The sequence below is a fragment of the Miscanthus floridulus genome, chromosome 8, assembly GCF_019320115.1.
Source record: "Miscanthus floridulus cultivar M001 chromosome 8, ASM1932011v1, whole genome shotgun sequence".
NCBI lineage: Eukaryota > Viridiplantae > Streptophyta > Magnoliopsida > Poales > Poaceae > Miscanthus > Miscanthus floridulus.
Window position 1 is genome coordinate 202997252 of NC_089587.1, and position 25694 is coordinate 203022945.

The 25694-nt window shown below is 46.9% G+C and overlaps 4 protein-coding genes and 1 long non-coding RNA gene across 22 annotated transcripts; 4 read left to right on the forward strand and 1 right to left on the reverse strand.

Annotated features, from left to right (window-relative positions):
• Positions 1-247: 247 nt before the first annotated feature.
• On the forward strand, positions 248-10612 carry LOC136477951 (uncharacterized). 16 transcript variants are annotated; one of them, XM_066476244.1, is made up of 10 exons: positions 248-428; positions 522-832; positions 916-2398; positions 2593-2694; positions 2780-3745; positions 5378-5410; positions 5877-6259; positions 6565-6657; positions 6773-6885; positions 10243-10612. In XM_066476244.1, the coding sequence occupies exons 1-3, from the start codon at positions 329-331 to the stop codon at positions 1003-1005; spliced, it is 501 nt and encodes a 166-aa protein (XP_066332341.1). In that variant the 5' UTR covers positions 248-328; the 3' UTR covers positions 1006-2398; positions 2593-2694; positions 2780-3745; positions 5378-5410; positions 5877-6259; positions 6565-6657; positions 6773-6885; positions 10243-10612. The 16 variants fall into 16 exon arrangements, with proteins under 16 accessions (XP_066332341.1, XP_066332343.1, XP_066332332.1 ...); XM_066476246.1 differs by having other exon boundaries at positions 916-1257; XM_066476235.1 differs by adding an exon at positions 6992-7220 and having other exon boundaries at positions 916-3745.
• LOC136477950 (transcription factor EAT1-like) lies at positions 6267-10223 on the reverse strand. Of its 2 annotated transcripts, none has more exons than XM_066476232.1 (4): positions 9542-10223; positions 7851-8771; positions 6926-7345; positions 6267-6827 (listed from the first exon to the last, which is right to left on the reverse strand). In XM_066476232.1, the coding sequence occupies exons 2-4, from the start codon at positions 8754-8756 to the stop codon at positions 6732-6734; spliced, it is 1422 nt and encodes a 473-aa protein (XP_066332329.1). In that variant the 5' UTR covers positions 8757-8771; positions 9542-10223; the 3' UTR covers positions 6267-6731. The 2 variants fall into 2 exon arrangements, with proteins under 2 accessions (XP_066332329.1, XP_066332328.1); XM_066476231.1 differs by having other exon boundaries at positions 8995-10223.
• A 711-nt stretch (positions 10613-11323) lies between the features above and the next one.
• LOC136474627 (cell division cycle 20.2, cofactor of APC complex-like) lies at positions 11324-14177 on the forward strand. The gene is given in 8 exon segments (XM_066472186.1): positions 11324-12229; positions 12330-12401; positions 12403-12441; positions 12443-12601; positions 12708-12977; positions 13058-13648; positions 13783-14002; positions 14105-14177. Coding segments are annotated over 7 exon segments (1416 nt in total). The 5' UTR covers positions 11324-12088; the 3' UTR covers positions 13927-14002; positions 14105-14177.
• Positions 14178-14269: 92 nt separating this feature from the next.
• On the forward strand, positions 14270-15382 carry LOC136474628 (uncharacterized). 2 transcript variants are annotated; one of them, XR_010762972.1, is made up of 3 exons: positions 14270-14712; positions 14811-14866; positions 14961-15382. It is a non-coding gene; the product is annotated as an uncharacterized lncRNA (long non-coding RNA). The 2 variants fall into 2 exon arrangements; XR_010762971.1 differs by having other exon boundaries at positions 14270-14679.
• Positions 15383-18694: 3312 nt separating this feature from the next.
• On the forward strand, positions 18695-21956 carry LOC136474629 (myb family transcription factor PHL11-like). Its single transcript, XM_066472187.1, has 6 exons — positions 18695-19203; positions 19648-19724; positions 19862-19919; positions 20038-20113; positions 21097-21166; positions 21261-21956. The coding sequence occupies exons 1-6, from the start codon at positions 19047-19049 to the stop codon at positions 21660-21662; spliced, it is 840 nt and encodes a 279-aa protein (XP_066328284.1). The 5' UTR covers positions 18695-19046; the 3' UTR covers positions 21663-21956.
• Positions 21957-25694: the final 3738 nt, after the last annotated feature.

A 25694-nucleotide genomic window follows, 5' to 3' on the forward strand; every position in this document is an offset into this window, starting at 1 on the left:
AGAGAGGCGCGGGCCATAGGTATTAAAGGCTCGGCGCCAAGATCTATAGCGCTGAGCTCGACGCCAGAGTGACTGGCGTCGAGCTCAGTGCCATGTCATCTATCATGTTCAGGAGCTCGGCGTCAGAGACGCTGGCGCCGAGACATATAGCGCTGAGCTAGAAGTTAATTTTCTGAATTCTTTTCGCCGGGAGTCTATTTGTGAGGCTAAAAATAAAAAAGGCCGAAATGTAAAAAAATTCGGCCACCAGGGCAGGGCGGGCGCTAGCCGGCCGCCAGGCAAGGCCCGGTTCCGCTTCGGCGGCACGGGATTAGGACCTTGCGGTGCCATGGAGCCGATGCTGGACTGGGTACCGGCGGTGGGCGCGGTACCGGTGACGGACGGGGCCTCCGCGGCGGGCGCAGCCTACTCCATGGCTGCTGACCAAGGTACCTCCGCTCCCATTTTAGATCCCCTGGAGCTCCGATTCGGTATGACGGAATCCTGCCACTAGACTCGAGCCCTCTTCTCCATTGTTCCAGGGGCGGGGGAGGGTGCAGGTGGGGTGGTGGGCCGCCGCCGGCCGCCCTGGTATCCTCCCCCCGCGGCGCTCCCTCCGGCGGCCTCCACGGGTCTTTTCTCGCTGATGCCGTTCGACCCGAGCTGCTTGTCGTGGCTGAGCGAGCTGAGCCCGTTCCTTCCCTCCGCCGGCACCCGTGCCGCCGCAGCCAGGCTAGGCCAGGCACCGTTCGCGCCGAGCCCGTGCAGCAGCCTGCTGCTGTCAACCAACCATGTCGTCGCTGGCCACCGTCTCCGTGCTCGAGTTCTTCAGCAGCACCAACTTCCCGGACCTGTAAATCTCTAGATGATTATTGACCTCACAACAATTCTACTGATCGATTCCATTTCATTACTATACTTTGTCGTTGCTGTCAGGTCTCATCCGTGTCTCGCCAAGCAGCCCGGTTAAATTTTCTAATCTCTTTCCCTTTGGTAATTCAGGGAGTTGGCATTCGCCAGTGGTAGCTACTGATTCGTTAATTAATTGAATGGTTGTAGGAATTTTCCTTCTCAAAAAAGCTTTTCTCTGTTTCCATGGATTGACTTGCAAGGAATGATGAGAAATAAAATGAGATGACAATAAAATTTTCCAAGCAGCACGGGCACTCTTCTCTACAGTGCTTGCTTGTTAAGGGATGGAAAGCTGAGGCCAGCTGGAGCTTTCCTTGCGGAAAGAGGAATAAAGATGAGAAAGATCACACATCTGCCATTAGAGAAGTGAACTTCTGCATGTATCATGTTCCTGCGTTTATTTTCCTTTCTGAGTGCATGCTGCAATTTCTTTGAAGCATATTATACTTGCAGCAATGAAATATATATTCTAGATTGGCAAAATAGATCTTTAGAGGAGCTCTGGAACTCCTGATATGAATTTGTTTTTTAGGGGTGAAAATCTGTGGTCAGGTGATTTCAGCTAAGTTGAGAGGGTGTTTACCCCTACTGGTTTTTGCAATCAGTAGTTTACAAACCTGTAGGTTTGGAGGCCATAGTATACTCACAAATTTTTAGAATTTTTGCAATGAAGGTTTGGCGCAATCACATAAAAAAAAAGAATAAGTTCTGTCTTAACTTTGGGCAGCATTTCTGACAATTGAGTTTCTACTGTCTGTCTTCTTTCAGTAATTCTGTTAGACATTCAAGATTTTGTTTCCCCAATCTATGTCAAAAGAGAGCTCTTGAGCTGATCTTGTTAGTGCTCAAGGATCTGCAAGCCCCAATATTTGGTTTGCTTAATATCATAGCTATTAGTTTCTTAGAATTTCTTTCCACGTTGCTATATGTGATGTTGAGAGATCCAAGGCGCCTCTATGTACCTGGTAGGCTTTACCACATTGTTGAAAGGAAACCTTTCAGGTATGAATATACCTTTATATTTTTTTTCTGGAAAAAGCATGTACGTAATGCTTGCTATTTTTGATAGTTCACCATTTTGTTGTGTGCAGATTTCAATTCATTTTTGTAACTCACATAATGCAATGAGTAATAAATATCTACAGGACAAGCTTTCAGGAAAAAAGTAGTTATTTTTTTTCCTATTTGATAGGTAGTTCATAAATTTTGTTGAAACAATTCCCGATTGCTGCAGATGTGATGTTATTTGCAATGTTACTCTTTAAGCATATTTGCTATGGACTAAACCATATGATAACTCATCATGAATCTCTTTTGGCATGAATCTTAATCTATCTCACTATTTCCTTCATTCTTAAGAAACATATTGTGTTTTTTATTTTACCGTAGCGGTAACACAGGCAATATACTAAGTTAGATGGCTGCAGCAGGCTTTGGTTTGTTCAGTATTAGCTCTTCAAGCCTTTCAACACTTTGGATGTCAGGTCTTTGTTCTCTTACCAAAGTAGTATGTTAGTGTTGTGCATCTTTACTTTTTCAGTCAAAACTATTTCTGAACTGTGAACAGTCTACCCTTTAAACTATTAAGTGTGATGTCAGTCTTGATGGCCACATTATTTTGTTGGCACCACAGATGCATTGTTCCGAACTCTGCTTGTTCTCTCATGTTTCATCAATTCCTCAATTCTCACTCTGATACAGGCACTGCAGTTTAACATCAGCATAAGCACTGGGCTTGGCTGTCGCTTGCTGGTGTGACTTCCCTACAGACACTTCGGAGCCCCGACAACTCGATCCAGACAGGTTTCTATACAAATCAAATTTCAGATTTTCTCACCCTCAAAGCAGCAACTGTCTAAATGAAGAGCCCCGCCTTCCATTTGCATAGGCAACATCGAGCATTTTTTTTTGTAACAAATAAGGAAACACAAAGGAGATCTTCTCGGCATCGCCCTGTTCGTCGACTGCAACAAAGAAGTATTTGTGTGCAAATTTTACACTTCCAATTATTGGCTGTGGCTATGTTTTGTTGGTGAACTGAAAAGGTTTTGGAAATATTGCAATTTTCCCTATGTTGTCTTCCTAGCAAAGTGCAGTGGGGACTGCAAAGTGGTAATTTTAGTTTTGACAATTTCTACAATCTGAAAATTATTAATATGGAGAGGAATGGTTATTGCCCCTGTGATGCATAGGAATTATTTGCTATATTAAATATATGTACTGTGCTCAAGTCATGGTTTATTCTATATATTTCTCTGAAAATGAACCGCTTCTTTCTATTTCATTTTTTCTAATATAAGACTGGTTGTTTTTATGTATATCCCTGAAATAAAGCCGTGCTGTTAGCGTGAGCACTGTACTAGTAATGCATAAAAACCTTGACGAATCTTCTGTGGAGTCCAACCCTAATGCACTTTCCGATTCTTCGTGACTGGCCTACAATCCTCTCGACGTGTGCGCCGTTTTCTTCTATTGTTCCTGATGCTTATAATCTTCTCATCCAAAAAGTACCAGCAGGCTGGTCTGCACGAGGGATTCAGTACTTTGGCTGAAGAGGGATGCAGTGTGGAGGTTCCTGTGGCCATGTCGAACACCATAAGCACATTCCTGGACCACTCATCCATCCAGTACACGCAGTCGGGGCTCACCCCCGGCGCATCCTCTGGCCGCAGCACCACAGGGGTTGTTCTTGCCGATGAACACTGCGCAGCCTCCCAGATCCTTCGCCACGTCCCAGCACGGTTGGCGCCCAGGGTCATACTTGAGGACGAAGACCTCATCTTTTTCCATGCGAAACCGACCGCCTCCCGGAACAGGCCAAGAGCACGGCGCTGGTGGTGTTCCGCCACGCCTGGTACACGCCTCCATCGAAAAAAAAAGATTTTTTTGACGCCGGTGAACTTGGACGCGGTGTCGTAGGGCGCGGCGTAGATGGCAGCCGGCTTGAACGGGAGGCCGGCGCGCTCGACCTGCAAGGGTTCGACAATGGGCCTCCGCCGCCGGCCCTGGGGGATGTGGAGAACGTGCACGTCCCCGCACGCGGTGACGCAGTACACCTTGCCGGCGTCGGTATCATAGGCCAGGTCGGCGAGCCTGTCCGTCTTCTCCATGTCGACGTCAATAATCATCCATTTCATGTCCCGCGTCTTGGTGTAGGCGAGCCTGCGCAGGTCGCAGATCGCCACGGCGACGTAGTCGTACCGGCTTCCGGTCATTCCTGAGCGGAAGGAGAGGGATCTGTTTGCCGCCGTCGAGAGGGTTCAGGAGGAAGATCTCCAGCATGTCGTTGGTGACAGCCAGCCAGCCGTTGCTGGAGCCGACGCATTCGCCTGAGTATGGGGAGCGTGGCGAGATGGAACGAGCGGTCCGCCGGGAGGAACAGGGCGGACAGCTGCACCGGGCGCTGCCCCGGGTGGTACGGGACGTAACTGTTGGGAATGAGGTCGCGATGGAGGAGCGTCGAGCGGGATGGCGACGGTGATGAGCGAAGGGATCGGCGGCGGGAGGGCGGCGCGCCACGCGGTGCAGACGCCAGCGGACGCGGCAGTAGGATTCGAACGGGAGGCCGCAGCCATTACTGATGAAGAGGAGGAGCTCTGAGGGGAGGCCCGCCCATGGGCTGAACGGCGACATGGCAACCTCAGGAGACGGCGGGCAATCAGCCGAACGCCGCCGCTCGCAGTAGAATTGGGGAAAGTTTGCTCCTCCATACTCTAGGTCGGATGCCTGTGGCTCTTACACTTAAGCCCTCCAGCTCTCATCAGACTCGCAGGCGAGTCCTTGTCCGAAACGGTTACGGACCAATTTTCCGATCCGGTCCAATTTTCGCCTCTCCTCTCGCGCACCTGGTATGCGCCCGCGTGTCGTCGTCCCTCTTCCCTCGGCTGCTTCCTCCCTCCACATCCACATCATGAAATCCTAGCGCTAGCTCGGCCAAATCGAGGGGCAACCAGCGGTGCAAACAAACCGGGTTGTGCTGCAGGCGTGCGGCCGCTCCTGCGCGCGTGGCAGCACGTGGCGCGCGCCCTGCTTGTGCAGCCGGGTAGCCGCCGACCGGCATTGGCGGCTTGGCGTGCTGCTGGTGAGTGGTGAGTGCTACTAATCTCATCTGGGCTGGGCGGCTGGACCGTCTCACGGAAGCTCGAAAAGCACATCAGTGTTTGCGATTGGTGCGCTACAGCTGCTTGTATCGATTTACTTTTTTTGTTTATGCCTTCTGAAGTCTCAATCTCCCAATCTGGCAAGTGGCAATCCCCATGAGTCCATGGCATATCATACTTCTTCATCTATATTTCAATTGCACAGATTGAAATCGATTATATATTTGTGCGGAATTTTTGTGGACTTGGACAAACAGAATTGGTTGAATCGGACCATTTGTTCATTAATTAATTGTCTTCTGTGAAAATTGCATGTCTGATTTCTTTTAAGTGTCCAACTTTTATGTGTTAATTCAAGTTCAGTGACTATTCTGATGAACATACAGGAGGCAAGGACGAACCAAATCACCATCAGTTAGGTAATTTTCTAATCATTTTTATGTTTTCATCAAGTTTGTTGTAGAAGGGCGGGCCTGGTGCAAGCGGTAGAGTCTTACCGCCTGTGACCGGAAGGTCCCGGGTTCGAGTCGCGGTCTCCTCGCATTGCACAGGCGAGGATAAGGCTTGCCACTGACACCCTTCCCCAGACCCTGCACAGAGCGGAAGCTCTCTGCACTGGGTACACCCCTTTCATCAAGTTTGTTGTACAATTTAACGCGAATACCAAATATCATCTAAATTATGCATTTTATGCTTTAGTTTTATTATCTATAAGGTCCCTTGGGAACGTAGGAAAATTTCCTAAAAACCTGTGTTTTTCCTATGAAATCGAATTGAATCATGTAAAATTTCTACATGCCTATGAAAATCCTGCATTCCAAAGGGGCGCTAAGTATGTGACTAATGTGGGTAGTTTAAACGTTGGCCTTATGCGTGAGGATTCAGCAACTCCACCACATTAAAGACCATGCAGCATGCCAGATGACTAGGGCAGCAAACTGCGGCTGCACACTGCACTGGAGATCTGCGAGATCAGGTACAAGAGCGGAGTGGAATGATTATTTATGTTCGGATCAGCTACTACACCTGCAGTCCTGCTCCAGTTCGTCAGCCTCTTCAAACACGGCAATCTTGACTAGTACGGGTGCGGCTGGCCAAATTAATTCCAATCCTTGTATCCTTTTGTAGTTTTGCTTACTATTCGATTGATTGATTCCCCCAGGAGTTCAGGTAACTCGTTTAGATCTCCAGACGTCATCTGTATCATGAGCGTGATTTACTCTGTGACTGTAGGAGAAACCCACACCGATTGTCCTGTGTATAGCGCGGTAAGGATCTCATCCCAGCCAGCATGCAGTAACAATTCCTACCACAATTCTGTGTCATGACTCCAAGACAAATTTCACACGGATCATATTATTGGGTGTATACCAGCTTTTTATAGAATCAAGATGTAGCATTTCCTGTGAAACACACACATTCACTAGACCTGAGCCTGACATATGTAAGTTGGGTAGTGGAATCGATCTGCTATATAAGTTCAGAAAAGGAATTAGACATAATAAAGTATTGAGTGGCAATGCCGGCAAATCAGAAGCGCCACATATTCCAACATGACTGTTAAAGTGTACAGAAAAGAAGACAAGAAGTTCAGCATGAACAAGCTATCAAGAAAGTTTGCAGCAGTCATCAAAGAAGTCTTGTCAACGTGGTCATTCTCTGATAAGTAAGCACCTTATTAGATGCTATAGAGCAGACCAGCATGCTAAGTTGTCTGAATAAACATTATGATGGGTATGGCTAGTTGAAGATATTAAGAGTCTGCTTCTTTATCTCCACAGCTTCGAGGAGCTTCTTAGCCACTGCGCATGCGTACACCGAAGAGCCCTTAGGTATCTGCAGTATCAAGATATGAAGTATTATAACTAATGTCTGTGCTACAGACAGGGAAAAGGTCAGGAACCTACTTTTGTTTAAGAAAATTTGTTCGTTACCTTTGTATTGAACATGAATATATGGTGATCTCCTATGATTCCCCCAACAACATGGATGAGCTCAAGACGAAACTCCTCTAGAACCTTTGCAGCACAAAGCAAAGAGTTGGCTCTCTTCTTCTCTGTGAACTTGATATTTATTTCATCATCAACTATGCGGACATCAACGTCGCACTCCTTGGACCTCCTTTGAACCCAGGAGCTCCTTATAGCCCCATTCATCTGATTGTTTTGATCATCACTCACTGGCTGCATTGAAGAGCTTTCCCCATCATCAGCTGCCTCATCATCCAACGTCAGTATCTTCCTCCTGTCAGTGCTGTTCCTCTTCTTTTCCAGTAGGATCTTCAGTTCTTTCACTGTTCTATTAAGCTCATTGATGTAGTCAATGGCATCTCCAACTATAGAGGCCCTGTCATTCTGGAGAATAGTTTTACAGCAATTCAGAATTCATAGCATCTTATTCACTAAGAGTACAATAAATGTAAATTTAGGAAAGAAAAAGAATATTGCATTGTGCTGGTCATAACTAGAGTTTCTGGAATGGAAAATCTCTTATCTCGCATATTTTATAATTTCATTCTATTTTGTTGGATGCTGATACTAAAGATCAATTTACGTGCATCTGTCCACTGAATACATGCAAAAATTCCATGATCGCCTTCCTCCACATACTTGAACTAATACCACTTTATAAGAGTTTGCTAGCGACGAATCCATCTTTAATAAAGTTTTTTTATCATACACACATTTGTTTCAATTTTACTTTTCCTAGGGAAAACAATCTGAATACATATTCCATTACATCCTGTACGAATAGAACTTACTAAATGTTCTAGAAATCCATGCAACTGTGGAAAATGAGTTTTCTGTAATGAGACAAACAATTAAGGAATTTGTGTGTGGAAAGATAAGTTATACAAACCTTAGTAGGGTTTGGGAACAGTGATCTTAAAGCCCCATACTTCACATTTAGCTGCTCCCTCCTCTCTCTTTCAGTTGCAAAGTTAGCTTTTCCCTTGCCCTTGCCAAATCCACCTTTCTGTCTTCTACTCCCCAGTACTGGGCTGTCGAACTGCCTCCCATCTATCTCCTGGAAAACATTTCCTGAGACCCCTGCTACCCCGACCATCCCATCTCTCTCATCATCACTGGTAAATAACCCATAGTTTTGTGGTAGTGAATGATAGAGATCCTTCAACATATGAGATTGAGTAGCATGATAACCTAATGGTAGAGTTGAATCGCTGAACATCATTCCACTTTCATGAATTGCTACTCCTTGAAGGTCATTGGTAATGTCCAAATGGTTGACCATGTTCTGTGCTGGATCACCGAAGATATGTTCTGTCGAAGGAAATTCAGGAATCAAACTGCACCTTTGGATCTGTAGAGAATTTAGAAGATCATGTGCAGCTGCATAAGTGCCATTCCGATATGATGCAGGGTCATAGTCCGGGACCGGTTGTTCCACAGTTATGTTATGTGGACCTTCGATCTGGTGGCTGAGGATATGATCTTGGACACCATAGACAGCAGGAACCAAATTTGCAGTTTCTGCTGGAGGAACTTCTTGGATCATGTGATCACTATGGTCCTGCTCCATGTCAATCCCAAGCTGGTGTTGAATTTGCTCGATCACCCTTGCAGGCTCAGAGGTAAGGTTGGCTGGATTGGAGTGATCTTCTATGATAAAGGGCGCAAGTCTGAAGTTCTGCTGTTCGACATCTGTATTGTCATAGATGGAAGATTGGGAAGAATCATGGATCATTGATCCTTCCATGAGAATATGATCATGAGAACCATCAAAATAGCCTCCCCCAGCAATCATTTTGGCCCTGGTTACCTTCACTCAAGATAAAAAAAAAATACAGCATTTAGGAACTATATGCACCATATAAGTATCTAAAGTAGCAAAACATTTAGGAAGAAGCAAAGGCAGGAGACAAAACTGATTAAGAAACATAGAAGTAGCATGCTAGAGGATCTGAAATAGACATTGTAGAGGATCTGAAATAGACAAAAATTATTAGCTGGTGCCTATGAATTGAGGGAAAAGATGACTCAACTTGTATGAAACACCGATGGAGTTGATTAGGCAGAGAAGATTGCAGCTGGCTTAGTTGGTTTGATTGTTTGAGAGGAAGAGAGTACTCAAGGTTTAAGCTAGGCAATCTGTTTCTCTCTATCTTTTCCGTGTGGAGTTTTATTAGCACATGGATGAGACAGGAAGCCTTTTTGCTTCCTTAGGACCCAACAAACTGCCTTGCGTCTTTATTGCGCCCTACTCCTAAAAATATTAATCTTGCTAGTTTGTGCTTCAACTACCAAGCTCAACAATTAATCAGCAGAACACAGACTAGTACAAGTATTGACAATGACCAAAGTGCCCTTTACCTTCTTGAAATCTTCTAAACAATGCACTACAAGTCCAATAGTTGAAAAGGTAGTATGTTTAAATCTCAAAGACAGTAATTCATAATGTAAGCAAAACTTCATTCTTTAGATACATGTATTGTTTCTTCAGGTTGGTATAAACAAGCCGGCAGATTCAATCTAGCATTTGCATCCTGCCAATAGTATGAAAAACTGAAAGTAAAGAGAAGAGAACAATACCAAGATTATTTTGACAGACCAGATAGCCGACACGCTGTTGAGAAACTAGTTGCTGAAAACCATCCTTGCGAAGTAGTTTGAGTGTGCTGCTAGTGATATATATACAACGTCATGGTAAAAGGCAAAATGTAATTGGCATGTGGGCAGTACCGCAGTAGTATGGAAATTTGGTTGCCACGTAAAATTGATGAACAGATAACAGAATATGTTTATATCAACACCAATCATTTCCTAAAAGTTTCTCTTGAACATTCTTAGAAGAGGTCAAAGTGGCTATCAGATTTCAGATCATTATCATCATTAAGAACGGCCACGAGAAAGATGGAAAACTCACACTCTTTGAACTTGGCATCTTTGCTGTTATTCATGCCATAGGAAGTTGGGAAATGCAAGTCATGCCTTCTCCGTTCCTCCGTATTTTACGGACATTATGCTGTAGTGTGCTTTCAGAAACTAAAAGGACAAGTCCAACTACCTGAAACACTGGACAGTTGCAAAGGGAGTCATAACCTTGCATCACTGCATAGAACCTAATAATCATGTCATGCTTGCATGTCTTTGTACTTTGTACTTTGTACACTTTGATCCAGTAGACAGTAGTTATTTGCGGTTGACATTTCTGGAGTTCTTATTATGTCCCATACAATATATGTGCTAGGCTGAGACTGTCTAAACGAGGACTCTCTGAATATATGTTTCAGGAACATACAATGTCTCTTTTGAAATTTGACTGCAAGTGAACACCTCATCCAACAGAACGTTCAAGAGAAACACCCTGCCGCCCATCTCAAATCCATCTTCAAGAGGGAGGGAACACCTTTCAGAAAACAGGAGAAACAGAATGATGGAGCTCAACTGCCAAGGCTGCGTCTGCGCTTAGCTTTGTGACTGATGATGGATCTTATGGCCATCCTTGAATTTGTTCACACCATTCATGCTAAAGAGCCTGTTCTAACCATGTGGTGCACTGATTCTGGGGTTCATATGTTTTTTTCTGGAGCTGTAAATGCTTGGCAGTGAATACGTAACTACAATTGGTTTACTAAACTAGCATTCTGATCGTTTTGCAGAGCTGTATTACAGTGGCAAATTTAACTAGCAATAGGAGGCAGATTAAGCTGGAAGTTGAAAATCAGTGAAATTCGAAAGTTCTAGTATTAAACTTGTGCGAACTGGGGAGGTCGATTCCAACGGGTGGTAGGTTGAATTAATCGCCTCTGAAGGCCTATGCCAACCCTTGAGATGGATACAGGTGAAGTACACTGAAAGATTAATCACCTCTGACTTGGAATGCCAATGCTAGTGATGGATACCCAGGTGAAATAAACAGGAAACATGGATGGTTTGGTACTTCGAGTTAAACACGTTTCGTTATTTGTAGTACATATTAAAATTTTGTCCGCAACTCCAGGATTGTCTGATATGAGCCAATTGTTTTCCGATTCCATGCTTGAAAGTTGGACTTGGACACGCCATCCTGTCCTTATCACTGCTCCTTAGGCCAATCTTATTGGGAGTCTCAAAAGAGTTTTATTCTTATTTAATGCAGTGACACATCAGTAAATTTGCTGAGTTGACAGGTTAATTATGAAGAGAGATAGAGAGAGTTTCATCTAGATGAAACCCGCTGTCATAGTCACCAATACAAAAACTGATGTGGCAAGTCTTGATAACTGTGTGATGAAATCCCCCATTGAGACTGGCTTTACGGTTGCTCCGGCCCACGGTAAGGGGAATCGCAAAAAAAAAAAAGAAAGAAGAAAGGGCAATACGAGCATGGCTGGAAACCTCGACACAAGTCACAGCGTGGTAATAATCACACGTATAATGCCAGACAAGTCCATTCAGTCTCGTACAAGTAACGCGTTATTTGCCCAAATGACTGACGCAATGACGCTGCCGCACAGCAAAGCATACGTCTCGACTCCTCCGATCAAGATCCAACAACAACATCGGGACTTGTGTTGCTCAAAAAAAAAAACCATCGAGACTTCTAAAAAAAAAAAGAAACCCGAGAACCGGGCTATTGCCACCCCCACGATCGGGCCCAAACGCGGAGACCCTAACGGGCTGGACCGGAGTCCACGCCGCCACGAGGGTAGAGCCTCGCACCAGCCAGCCCTAGAGCCCGCAACGGCTATTTTCTCCTCCCCTGGCCTCCTCGGCGTACTAGCCGTTGGCCTTGGCCGTGCGGTGCGGCGGGCGTTCCCCTCTTCACTCCTCTTGCTACAAATATCATTCGCGGCCGATCCCTAAACCCCTACAAAGCAAAGCAGCAATTCTCTCTCCTTCACTCATTCTCCTCGCCTCCCCACGACGATCTCAAGCGCTCGCGGGGAGTCGAGACACGCGCACTTCTCGCCTAGTTCATAAGCACTCTTAATTCTCCGTCTCTTTTTTTTCGCTGTTAATCTTCTTGTTTGATTACGCCATCTTATTTTGTGTTTGATTCTAACCTGCTATTATTTAGTTAGCGTTTAATTGCAATCGCTTTCGCTGTTGTTATTTCCCTGTTGTGCTTGCCCTGTTCTTTTGTTTGCTCTAACCATGGACGCAGGCTCCCACTCGATCTCCTCAGAGAAGAGCCGCGCCGCCGCCGCGCCCCGGCCGCCGCTGCAGGAGGCGGTCTCCCGCCCCTACATGCCATCGCTGGGCTCGGGATGCCGTAACCCGTCGGCCAAGTGCTACGTGAGTCCCTTCTCTTGCTACTGGATCGAGTAGGGTGGGTGTTCGATGGTTTGCCTGACCAAGCTTGGCTGGTTCTCCTCCTCCTGTTTGTGTCCTGTAGGGCGATAGGTTCATCCCGGACAGATCCGCGATGGACATGGACATGGCACACTACCTGCTCACTGAGCCCAAGGAAGGACAAGGAGAACGCGGCGGCGTCCCCGTCCAAGGAGGCTGTACCGGAGGCTGCTCGCGGAGAAGCTGCTCAACAACCGGACACGGATCCTCGCCTTCAGGAACAAGCCGCCGGAGCCCGAGAACATATCTTTCGCCGACGCGGCTTCCTCCAACCTGCAAGCCAAGCCTGCCAAGCAGCGGCGCCACATTCCCCAGGTATGCGCAATAGATCTTCTGATTCCGCTTCTATCCATCTTATGCAACGGATGTGGTGTGATGGGAGAATGGTGGATCACTGATGCGGTTGAATCAAAATGTGCAGTCTGCCGAGAGGACCCTAGACGCACCAGAGCTTGTTGATGACTACTACCTCAACCTGCTCGACTGGGGGAGCAACAATGTGCTGTCCATTGCTCTGGGAGACACACTGTACCTGTGGGATGCATCGAGCGGATCCACATCCGAGCTTGTGACCATCGATGAGGACAGCGGTCCTATTACCAGCGTTAGCTGGGCTCCTGATGGTCGGCACATCGCCGTCGGGCTCAACTCGTCTGACGTCCAGCTCTGGGACACCAGCTCCAACCGACTGGTACGTGCATTGTCCTGCTTCGTCCAAAAACTGTAATGCACGTTTCTCTGTTTCTGAATCAAATCGTTCTTTCTATGCAGTTGAGAACACTCAGAGGTGTGCATGAGGCAAGGGTAGGTTCACTGGCATGGAACAACAGCATCCTGACCACCGGTGGCATGGATGGCAAGATTGTGAACAATGACGTGAGGATTAGAGACCACGTTGTGCAGACGTACGAGGGGCACAGCCAGGAGGTCTGCGGGCTCAAGTGGTCTGGATCAGGGCAGCAGCTGGCCAGCGGAGGCAATGACAATCTTCTGCACATTTGGGATGTGTCGATGGCATCATCCATGCCATCTGCTGGCCGCAACCAGTGGCTGCATAGGCTCGAAGACCACATGGCCGCCGTGAAGGCACTCGCGTGGTGTCCGTTCCAGAGCAACTTGCTCGCCACTGGCGGTGGTGGCAGCGATCGGTGCATCAAGTTCTGGAACACACACACCGGTGCGTGCCTGAACTCAGTTGACACCGGATCACAAGTGTGCGCTCTTCTCTGGAACAAGAATGAGAGGGAGCTGCTGAGTTCACATGGATTCACACAGAACCAACTGACTTTGTGGAAGTACCCATCGATGGTGAAGATGGCTGAACTTACTGGCCATACCTCTCGTGTCCTTTTCATGGCTCAGGTGAATTCTTCACACCAGTTAACAGATACTATCTGCATTTGTGCCATGGCATAGTCGCGAAAAAAAAAATATCTGCATTGAGTACATGCTAGTGTGAACATTGCTTATATAGTTCTTGCATGGTGAAACTGCAGAGTCCTGATGGATGCACAGTAGCGTCAGCTGCTGCAGATGAGACCCTCCGGTTCTGGAACGTTTTTGGAGCCCCTGAAACGCCCAAGCCTGCAGCCAAAGCTTCCCACACTGGGATGTTCAACAGCTTCAACCACATCCGATAGGATGAGTCATGAGGATAGTCTCTTCTATTGGATATGGTTCCAGCGGCCTACTGTTTATACTGGATGGCTGTCATTGGTATGTGTTAGAAACTGTTCTTAGTTTAATCCTGTGACTAAGCTCTTTTTGTTATTGATTTGAAACTTTTGGGTTGAATTTTTTGCTTACTTCTTTCTAAAGCAGATGAGATCTGCCTACCATGGCTAAGCAGGTGGCATGAAGGGAGCACTGCAGTCCTAATGCATCATTTTCGGTATGCTCATTGCTCAATTTCTCAGTACAAGCACCATCTCTTGGTGATCTTGGTGTGGGAACTGAATTGACACATGCTCTTTCCGTTGGTAGCTTTCAGGAGCGGTCAGAAATCAATGACATAGGGTTCGCTTCATAGACGTCGTCTTCATCAAGTAGATATCTGCAATGATACTGGAACCAGAACCTCGAAATGTAGAGCCTTAGAGATTGAATTGCAGAGTCGGTGACTTCAGAAATCAGAAGTGCAAATAAGATATACTGCCCCTAGCCTCAGAGGTTGATAGCAATTTTGTTACTTGTCCTGTGTTGTGTATGCTGGTCATTAACAGTAGCATTCTGTACAAAGTATGATGTTTTCCCCCTTTTAGTTGGAACATCAAGAGCGCCCGTTTGATGTGCCAATTATTGTAAATCAAGACAGCAACTCTTTTTGCAATTTTTGATGTTCAACAGCTTCAACCATATCCGATAGGATGAGTCATGAGGATGGCCTGTCATTGGTATGTGTTAGAAACTGTTCTTAGTTTAATCATGTGAGTAGGCTCTTTTTGTTGTTGATTTTTTAAGCTTTTGGGTAGAATTTTTTGCTTACTATTTCTCCTGCTAAATGCTAAATGCTAATGCTAAGCAGGTGGTGTGAGGGAGCACTGCAAATTCGCAATCGTCATGTATCATTTTCATTTTTCGGTATGCCTCATTGCTCAATTGCTCCGTACAAACACTATCTGTTGGTGATCTTGGAGTGGGGACTGAATCTGAGACCTGCTCTTTTCATTCGTAGCTTTCAGGAGGGCCAGAAATCAATGACACAGGGTTCTCTTGATTTTGACGTCTTCATCATCAATAGATGTTATCTGCAATGACACAGGAACCTGAACTTGGAAATGCAGGACCTTAGAGATTGAATTGCAGAGCTGTTGACTTCAGAAATCAGAAGTGCAGATAAGATACAGTGCCCCTAGCCTCAGAGGTTGATAACAAATTTGTTACTTGTCCTGTCATGTGTATGCCAGTCATTAGCACTATTCGATGTACATCAAAGTATAATGTTTCCCCCTTTTTGATTGGAACATCAAGAGCGCCCATTTGATGTGCCAATTGTTGTAAATCAATATAACAATTCTTTTTTCAATTTTTAATGGAATATTTGTCGGTTGGATGCAACATCAGGAGAGCCTATCTAGTGTGCAGATTGTAAACCAAGACAACCATTTGTTTTGCAAATTATAATGGATTATTTGTCATTTTGGTTGCAAATTATAATGGATTATTGATAATGGAATGCCATTTTTTTCATTTAAATTTCCGTAGTTTTTAAACATTTTAAATAGTGAAAAAGATCAAAACAAATCCATGGCTGCTTGGAAGAAGTCATAATCAGCACCGTATGTCACCAAGGGTTGACTCCTGAATGCCAAAGAAGTAACGAACTAGTGGATACTGGTGGTTCCATTGGCATCCAGCTTGAGTGATGCCCTCCACAATGTGCGCTTGAGTGATGCCCAAAAGAAAAAAGAGAAGATTCTAGAGTCACTCTCTCCATTGCAGCGAGCGGATCCAACTCCTAGTTGCGCCAGTGCCAATTTGTGCTGTGGAGAGAGAGAGAGCAGCGATAGGGAGGGGAGCGTGCAGCAGCTTTTAGCTGTAAAGTAGCATGCAGCAGTCCTTTTGGGCACCACTAGCGATACCGCCACACTGTAACTAGAAATTGGATTAGACATCACAGCAACGTGGCTAGCTTCTACAGTTTCAAGCTCCACTCACACTATGGAAAGGAACTCTTCTTTTCAAGAGGAAACTTTATCAAGTCCTCGACTCAACCACAAACCAATTAATATACTAGATAATTCTTTTCTAGTAGATACTTGAATGAAAAAATTCGACAGTTTCTCGGAAATATGGGAGATTTTCAAGAAATACCAAAATCAATTATGCAAAAAAAAAATTGCCGACTCCGCTCATGCAAGTATCGAATCCACCTTAAAGCACAGAGAAATGAAACAAATATATATACTCCTTTTGTGGTACTGTAGGCCCGTAGAAGGAACACTGGAACAGTGCTTCCATGTGGACCGCGGACTTGATTCTGCCACTCCCTTTATCGCGTTGCGCACCCCGCCGAGCGCCCAGCGCCAGGGCCAGGCGCCCAGGCTTGCCGGTTCGCCCCTTCCGCGCCAAGCTGGGGAGACCGGACGAGAGAGCCCGACCGGCGGTGCGGTAAGAAGATAAAGTACTAGTGGCGAGCACGAGAGATTCCGCGTGTTCCCTCCCCCGTTCCGTTCCGACGGCCGCACAGCTCATCGCCCTGGCTCGCTGCCGCGCCACCGCCCAACAACCAACAACCCGCGTAGCGCGGACGAGGCCTGCATGCGCGCGTTCTCAGATCCCCTCTGCTAGGACACGGCCAGCGGCATGTGATCTCGTCAATACAAGCCGCCGCTCCGCATATGCGCGCGCTCCTCGGCTCATGTGGAGCGGTCTGCGCGCGGTGCGCCGCTGTCATGTGTCGCGACCGCGAGGCATGCGCGCGTACGGCGTACCCGGCCGGGAGAGGGCTGATCGTTCGGTGGCCTCCCTGTCCTGTCACCAAGTAGTCGCAGCATGTTACTGTATATGGGTAGGTGCCTCCAGAATTCACAGGCGGCTCAATGGATATCTGATGGTTGTGAACTGGGGTTGGTTTGAGCTATCAGCAAAGACCACTCATCCGTACTAGTACATAAACAGTTAACACACGACTTGATGCTACTGACACGCTAGCGACTGATCGAAATTGTTCCGTCCCCTTCAACTTTAAACATACGATTCCAGACCCAAAACTGAAACCCAAGCATGCGATGCTCGCGGAAAGCCGTTCACTTTAGGGTAGGGTAGAGGATAGAGTGGAAATGCGAACAAAGACAAACGAATCGTAGGATAGCTACTAGCTAGCTTCTCGAATCAATATGCTGCCCCGGCCCCAAAGAAGAATCTTTCAACCGCAAGCTGACCTGCAGTAGCCCTAAACATGGGAGTGGCATTTAGTTTTCTACATATATTTCTTTATTACAATCACTGTTTCATCAATCTCTACATTCAATTCACTCGCACCTAATTGACACCAATTAAGCCGCCTGTTTAAAAATTTCACGCCTCGGATCCCTTTGTCTGGTCATGTACAGGTACAGCAGTACAAGGATCAATTAATTTAATTTATATTTATATTAGGGAGCAGGCACGACTCATTTTGTAGTGGTACAGGTGAGAGAGCTAACCATGTCCATGTGACGTACAATCATGCCATGAAGCACATCACAGTCTCCACTCTCCAGTAGTCGCACACACGAAACGAACATCACGGATCCAGCACGGCTGAAGATCAATTCCGTGGCAAGCTCTTTCTGATCAAGGCATCAAGCTGCGTTTGATCGGAAGTGGCCACCTTCTCTCTCCGTGCATCAGCGGGACTTGTAACCGTCGGTGCACCGATCGAGCTCCGCGGCCTCGCGACGCTAGCCATAGATCACGCTGACGCCCCACCTAGACGCGCGCGCCGGCTCCGAGCCAGCCAGGGCCAGCCGATCGAGGAAACGGCAAGGCGAAAAGCGCGAGAGGCAAATTGGGCGAACGGAGGGCGGGTGGGGCGGCGGTCACGGCCAAGTTGGCGCCCACGAATATTCCCCCTCCCGGCCGGGGCCACGCGACGCCACCGGCAACATCTCCCCGCGTCCCTCTCTCTGCCGTTCTCGCGCGCCGGAATATTCCCCTCCAATCCCTCCATCGGCAAAGGCGGCAAAGGCCGTGCGCAGCTCTCGCTATCATCGTCGATCGATCGATCAGCCATGCATTCCATCGGGCATGGCATATCCCCTGACGCGCATAGTGATGGTCGTTCTCGCGAGCCGTTAATAATTCCGTCGCGCTCGTTCACCTCGGTTGGCACCGGTATATGCAGTCGACGAGCCGTTCGTGATTGGTGATCCCGGCCGGCTCCGGTAACCGCCTGCATTGACCGCCGGCCGCCGGGGATGGGGTGGGCACATGGCGCGCCTACGCCTACGCACGTACGTGTACTCCATACAGTGCACTGCAGAGAATTGGTTCTCGAGGCAAATCTAGCAGCGATCAGATAGCGTCTCTGGCCGACGCCCGGAAGACACGGCACGCACACATGCCAGCCCCGCTCTTGTCGGGGGCCGGCGTCCACGTGGCGCGCCGCCGCACATGCCCCTTGACCTGTCCTGTCCCGCCCGCGCGCCCTCCCTCCCTTGAGTCTGTCTGAACCCACAAGAGAGAGAGACGGCGAATCGAACGTGCGTGAGCGTGGGTCGTCCTCGCATGGCACCATCTGACGGCCGCGGGCGCGCGGTGCCAGCGACTCCGCTCCCGGGCGGCGGCGTCCACGCGGCGCGCCCCGGTTGGGCGTCCTTGGCGTTTGTTAGCTCTGTTCCGGCCGGGCTTTCCCCCTGGCACAAGGCTCCCCGAGATTCCGCGCACACATGAGTGAGGTGATTATAATGGCATGGCGATGCCGATGCGCTCGGCGCTCCTCTCTCTATCTCTGTCTCTCCGCCCAGCTTTCGAACGCGACACTCATCGCACATTCCCGTCAGGCCGGAATCCGCCTCGGGCTTCGCCGAAAACCTACGCTACCTCTCCTCCCCGAGCGCACCAGATTCACACCGCGCGCCCGCCGTGCGGCAGCTGCCTCTAGCTAGCCGCCCGCAAGCTAGCTGCAGCTTGGCCTGGCGGACGTGCGTGCGTGTGCCTGCGCAAGCTGCTTGCTTGTCGCGCGGCGAACCACACCAGCTGTCGCGGTGATCGACAAGCCGGCCCCGGCCGCGGGGAGCTAGCTAGGAGGCCGCGGGAGACACAAGCAGGCCACGCGATGAGCATGTTCGAGGGGATGGAGAGGGCCGGGTACGGCGGCGCTGGGCCGATGGGCGGGGTGGTGCTGTCGCGGGACCCCAAGCCGCGGCTGCGGTGGACGCCCGACCTGCACGAGCGCTTCGTCGAGGCCGTCACCAAGCTCGGCGGGCCCGACAGTGAGTACCCCTGCACCGCATGCACTCCTCTGCTGCTTGCCTGCTCTCTTCTTGTACAGCTGCTATCATGCCATGCATGGATTCTTCAGACTTCAAACACAGCCCAAAGCTCCCATCAGTTCATTGCAACAGCAAAGCTAACACAGCAGCATGCATGCTCCAGCTTCGAACCCATCTGCTCTCGTTGATTGGCTTAGTACGAGCATGCTCAAAGATTCCAAAAACACTTGATCATCAACCGCATCTATACTACATGGTGATCATCAGACCATGTATAGTGTTCCCTGTTCTGGCGATTAACAGCTTCACTGATCATGTTTTTTTACTGACCATGTATTATATTGGAGCCTTTTTTTTTAAATCCTGGTTGTGATTACAACTCCTGTTTCGGGGTTTCTGAATCTGACATAGTTTTCTACTTGATTGTGCTGTGCGCGACAACAGAGGCGACGCCCAAGTCAGTGCTGAGGCTGATGGGAATGAAAGGGCTCACCTTGTACCACTTGAAGAGTCACCTCCAGGTACCACCACCTACTTCGATCTCTTCTCTCCAAATTCATGTGTACTAGTAGATAAATAAATGTTGTCCATGTATCGCTTTCTCCGGTGATGTCTCGTCCTTGTTGTCTTGATGACGACGACGATCTCTTGTGCGCAGAAATACAGGCTTGGAAAGCAGAGCAAGAAAGACACGGGTTTGGAAGCCAGCAGTGGGGGTATGTACCTTGCAAATACGACCACCGAATATACTAATAAACTGCTAAAATTGAGTAAGGATAACATAAAATTCTTTTTCCAAATCTTATCTTTTCTTTTTGCTCTCTCTCCTCACAGAATTCGCGGCGCAGGGCATCAATTTCTCCACACCTGTACCTCATAGCTTTCCATCTACGGCTAGTAACAATACGGGGTGAGTAGTAGGTGTCAAAATCCTTTCCTGCATGCTTCCTTTAACATCAGTACAAAGATTTATGCGTGTCTGCTTAAAAGCAAACGCCATGATGCCCCAAGAACATGCATTTGCCTTCTCCCTGAGACAGCAGTAATACTGTAGTAGTAACAATCTAGTAACTCGATTCTATTGCATTAGCAAAACTAAAAAACCGGCATTGAAAGGACTGATCAATATGAAAAGTAGGAGTACAATAGAACGAAATAGCAGCAGCAGATCGTGCTATTTTTGTTGGAAGCAAAAGTTATAGTAGATAATACTATCGGTAATTTAGATATTTGTGGTCAATTCTTATAAAAGATAAATGCCTTACAAATTCCTAAACAAGACTTGCTTATTTAATTTAAATTTAAATTGTACTGGTCGGCAAATGATTGAGAAGACGGAGTCATACGAAAGGGACGTTGACCTCGCAGAAAAAAAAAGGAAAAAGAAAGAGACGTTGATGTGTCAAGGGAATATATGAGTTTATATATCAAACCCTGGAGTTAAGGCGTTGATTAGTTGATTAATAAGTTGCATAAGGAGTTTTTAATGTTATAAAAAACAACCTAGAAAGAGCGGCTAATGAAGTGATATAAGTTAAATGCTGGATTTGGATTCCAGAATCGGACTATTTCACTATTTCTGTCACCCAACTGAAGCAAATAACAATATACTGTAGAAGCTGCGGTCTGCTAGGCTGCATGCCATATATACTATACTCATTATGTGATGTTTGAACTACTTTTTTTTAAGAAAAAAGAATTGTTTCCAAATGGTTTCCATTTGTGTGGAGTTACGTCATTCTTCATCTCGGTTATGATTCTCCTTACCCTATTCGCTTGGCTGATTTATTGTGAGAGAAAAATACTGTTCGTGGCTGAAAAAGTATGGCTTATAAGCCAAGCGAACAGGCGCCCCTGTTCCCATTCGCCTTATCTTTTCTGAACATGGATCAGAGAAACGCCACTCGCGGATGCGCTGAAGTACCAAATTGAAGTCCAAAGGAAACTGCACGAACAGCTCGAGGTTAGACTACCCAGAAACCTTCTCTGCTACAACCATTGCAGTCACGAAGAAAAAATTTTGACCTCTTAGCTCTTAATTTGTTTTGCACATGCAGGTTCAGAAGAAGCTGCAAATGCGGATCGAGGCGCAAGGCAAATACCTGCAGACGATACTCGAGAAAGCCCAGAGCAACCTGTCGTACGACGCAACTGGAGGCGCGAACCTAGAAGCGACCAGGTCGCAGCTGACGGACTTCAACCTCGCGCTCTCAGGCTTCATGGACAACGTGACCCAAGTGTGCGAGCAGAACAATGGCGAGCTGGCGAAAGCCATGTCCGAGGACAGCCTCAGAGCGAGCAATAATCTAGGCTTTCAGCTGTACCATGGAGTTCATCAGGATGGGGACGATGTCAAGTGCGCTACGGATGAAGGGCTGCTGCTGCTGGACCTCAACATCAGAGGCGGGTACGATCACCGGGCTTCGGCGGATCTGAAGATGAATCAGCACATGAGGTGAAAAATTCAGTGGAAAGGGAAAGGCGACGGTCATAGTTTAATCTAAGAGTTGCCCTTGTGTTTGCGAGAAATTCTTTCGGCCATCCTGATTCCTGGATGCTTTGTTTACGGTGATGGCCAGCGTATTGCTAATGTAAAATTTGGTGAGAGGCTCCGAATAAGCGTAGCTAATCTTATACAAGATCTATATATATACTTGATACGGGTCTCGAGTAGAAAGTGAAAGCATTTGCAAGATGGGGCCATGCACCATTTGCAGCAGGCCGTTTGCAAGCAGGTTCGGTACCTCTGATTATATTTTTCCCTTTGTGAATAGATTGCTCAATGCTCATGCTATCGTTTTGCGCAATAAGCAGGTGAATCGGATCGGTTGGAGCTTATGACTATGCAACAGTGTTAAAACGAGTCTACGTTTCGTTGAAAGGGTCTAAAAATTTAAAAAAAAAAGAAAATAAAAGAAAATGTAACCTAGTGAAGAACGTGTTCCGACGGCTAAGATTACAACAAAATCACAAAAAGTATATCCGTTTTTTATATCTTATGTGCAACCAATCTATTTTTTTACACCTCTCGCACACCTCACTCACCCGCCCGTATACAACAAGACGTACAATTGTACATGGATAGGACACTAGAAACTTCAAGTCTCTGTAGGCGATGGACGTGTCGCAGTCTTTTTTTGGCTCAGGTTTCACTAAAATTTTATTCTAGGAGAAAACCCCGGTGAGCACGGGCACACACACTGCGACCTTAGCTTTTGCCAACTGTGCTACGCGCAGTCCTCAACAACCAATCCATTTGTTCTCGAATGCTTATGCGTGAAAGACTGGCGAGCAGTACAAATCATTTTTCGTAATGAAACTGGTCACAAGCAAAAAAATCACGTGATATCAAAGTAGAGTCCATAGGTAATATGCTTGAGATCAGCAACTCACTGGCATTATAATGGTGGTTTTATAGTATGACTGAAAAGATTTGAGGTGTCAATGGATGTTGGTACGATGACGGGCTAGCTAGTGGCTGCTTAAGGTAGAAGTGGCTCCAGGAGACATGAGCAGGATTATGATAATCGGATGATGGTTTAGGGAAACATGGCAACAATGAATTTATTAGAGAAGAGAAGACAAAAGATAATTAGAAAATTTAAATTCATAAGAGGACTAAGGAACTGAACAATTTGTACAATTTCTAAGAGATTTGGATAGTAGTTTTATCGAGAAATGGTGCTCACCAAGAAAATATTGGTCCACCTTGATTTAGCCTAAGTAGAAAATTATGTAGCCACGAGATAGAAGTGAGAGAAAAAAAAAAGAAAATACGAAGATGGCGATAGGCGTTATTCTTTCAGTGGTAGGCGACATGCCCGTCAATAGCGAAGCGTCTGTGGTGACTTCGTCAATCTCAAGATTTGCCGGCCTAACTCGGTTCTTCGGAGTTGCTCATAGGGGTAGGGTGTGCGTGCGTACGTTCATAGGAGGTGAGTGTACACTCGTGTATGTGAGCGTCTGCGTTTGTAATTGGGTCTCACAGAAAAAAAAAAAAAAAAGGAGTTGATTCATGATAGCTATGTAGAGTTCGTGCCCATATTACTGCAACGAAGGAAAATAGATAGAGAAAAGGTAATCAAATAACGGCTCCTCCTCTAGGTGCTCATTCGGAAGAGCCAGAGACACAGAGAGTAGCCACAAGTTACAGCTCATCCTTTGTAAAAAAAATGACTTCTACTGTTCTTCCATACACAAATAATGGCTCCTCCCAGGTGTTTGGTGTAGCTCTTCTGGCTCTTATGCTAGGGCTAGAGTTTTGCCGAACAAGCCCGGTAGAGGATCAAGGACAGCAGCCCATCACAAGGCTATTAGGTCCATTTGGCACGCTTTAAACGACTCTAACTTCTTACTACAGTACGTGGAAGAGCCAAAACCCATGAAGCCAAAACTAGTAGTTTCACTGGCTCATAGTTTAAGAGAAATAAGAGTCTATTTGATCTCATTGTCATAGTGAGATTCTATGTAGTGAATGTAGAATTTGGGTTCTAGATAAAAGAGAGAGAGAGAGGTGTTTGGATCTCATTCTCACACTTATTATTGTGTTTCTATAGTGAAAATCTCCAAATAGTAGGTTTAGGATAGATAGTTGAATTCTAGGATTCAAAGTGTTTGGATCACATTCTTAGTTTTTCTGTCTGTCGGTACGGGACCCCTGGGATACCCCGCAAGGAAGGGAGAAGACCTAGTCTAATTAGAATTCTTCCCCTATAATCTTAGTAGCAGTATTACTCTGTAATCCTACTAGGAATTTTCATTATAAACCGACTAGGACTCTGGCCTCCTGACTATATAAAGGAGGGTAGGGCTCCTTAGATTGGAGAGTTCGACAGAACAATTGTACACAACGCAACACTTGACAATCAATCCAACGCAAAGGCCAACGCCGACTGGACGTAGGGCTATTACTCGATCAAAGATCGAAGGTCCGAACCAGGATAAATCGACTGTCTCTTGCGTTAACCGTCGAGTTCTGCATACGCTGAAGCCCGAAACATACTGCCTCGGGTACCCCCGTGGCAGGCTATCAGTGGTCAAACATCGACAGCTGGCGCGCCAGGTACGGGCTTTTGGCGACTTTGCATCCGAGAGCTCGATGGACCTCAACAACATGATCTTCTCGAAGGGATCAATCTTCATCTTCGGTTCATGGATCTGCGAGGCAGGCGACGATGGCAAGCTCCAAGGCCGTCTCCTCGAAGATTCAGATCATCATCAGGACTCTTTCAGTTCGACGACAACGACAGATCAGCTTGTTGGAAGATTCGCGCGGCTATCGATTTCCAATCCAACTCGGATTCCGCGACTTCACGCATTCGATTCGAACTCAGGTTCCGCTTTCCGAGACGAAGTCTCATCCGAGTTCTTTCGGAAAACCTGAGTTCTTTTTGGACAAAGCTCCAGAACATGACGTCAACCTATCAAGAATACTACTCGGAGTTCACCGAAAATACTTTAAAGAAGTCGGGTCCTCTTCCGTTCGGACTCCACAACATGGCAACACCTTATCAGACATGGCACGAAGGATCCACTTATCCCATGCTTAGAATGCCGCTGAAGGGAGCTCAGGAAGGTCTCGTTTTAACCATAACATCTCAAGATTGCATCATTCACTGGCCAGGTACTGTCCCTGAGGATGACGGCACCCAACTAGTCGACGATACGACAACAATGATTCTACCCTACCAAGAAGGAGATTCGATCTATGACCTTGAAACCTATACTGAAGTTATCAACAGCTTAGGCTATACGGAAGTCAACGACGATGACAGAACAACTCACGCTAGAGAAGTATTGATGATTCGCCATCCTCGATCACCATTGATTCCCCCTAGAAGCACCCGACGTAAGGTCTTCAGATGAATCCGAATCCAACATATCGCCATTTATCCAGGGGCACGATGGTGAGACTGAAAGTCAAAGGCAAGCGAGGGAAAGGAAGAATAAATTGAAACAAGGACGTCAACGCCGTGCTAAGCAGCGAAAGGACACTTGGATCAAATATGAGTCAGATCTAGCCGAGTACAACAGAAGAAAATCAGAGCGAGAAGTCGAAGAAGGACGAGCAGCAGAATACACCCTACGATAAGATCCGAGAAGCATTAGAAGAACTCAGAGCAACTTCACATCCAAATGAAAAACAAGAACAAGCTCTGGGAATTCCTCCGAATCAACAGTCCTTAGGACGCGCGACAGAAGAGCAACATCTCATGAACAGGAAGATTAAAATCAAAGGAATTCCGCTTTCGAAAGGCTTGGACCAAGTGGAAGTCACAACAGGAGAGAGTCGAAGAAATCACAGTCAAAACAACCGAGTCAAGCAACCAAGAAAGGCCAGAAGCGAAATGCCTACTCAGACAGCCACACAGAACTACTCTCACCAAGATGACAGTTGGCAAGAAGGGGGTGCAGAATCAGAATATACAGAAGCCAGAACGCACGACAGATTCCCCTGTTTTGCAAACAGACTTGCTTCGATACGACTACCT

What these genes read in the sequence shown, in the direction of transcription:
- LOC136477951 (XM_066476235.1), top strand. Translation starts at nt 329, where the DNA reads ATGGAGCCGATGCTGGACTGGGTACCGGCGGTGGGCGCGGTACCGGTG. An exon ending in CTCCATGGCTGCTGACCAAG is followed by an intron (nt 429 to 521) that starts GTACCTCCGCTC and finishes CCATTGTTCCAG; the next exon opens with GGGCGGGGGAGGGTGCAGGT. An exon ending in AGCACCAACTTCCCGGACCT is followed by an intron (nt 833 to 915) that starts GTAAATCTCTAG and finishes CGTTGCTGTCAG; the next exon opens with GTCTCATCCGTGTCTCGCCA.
- LOC136477950 (XM_066476232.1), bottom strand. Translation starts at nt 8,756, where the DNA reads ATGATTGCTGGGGGAGGCTATTTTGATGGTTCTCATGATCATATTCTC. An exon ending in TGTTCCCAAACCCTACTAAG is followed by an intron (nt 7,346 to 7,850) that starts GTTTGTATAACT and finishes ACTATTCTCCAG; the next exon opens with AATGACAGGGCCTCTATAGT. An exon ending in TATTCATGTTCAATACAAAG is followed by an intron (nt 6,828 to 6,925) that starts GTAACGAACAAA and finishes TTGATACTGCAG; the next exon opens with ATACCTAAGGGCTCTTCGGT.
- LOC136474629 (XM_066472187.1), top strand. Translation starts at nt 19,047, where the DNA reads ATGAGCATGTTCGAGGGGATGGAGAGGGCCGGGTACGGCGGCGCTGGG. An exon ending in ACTTGAAGAGTCACCTCCAG is followed by an intron (nt 19,725 to 19,861) that starts GTACCACCACCT and finishes TCTTGTGCGCAG; the next exon opens with AAATACAGGCTTGGAAAGCA. An exon ending in AACTGCACGAACAGCTCGAG is followed by an intron (nt 21,167 to 21,260) that starts GTTAGACTACCC and finishes TTGCACATGCAG; the next exon opens with GTTCAGAAGAAGCTGCAAAT.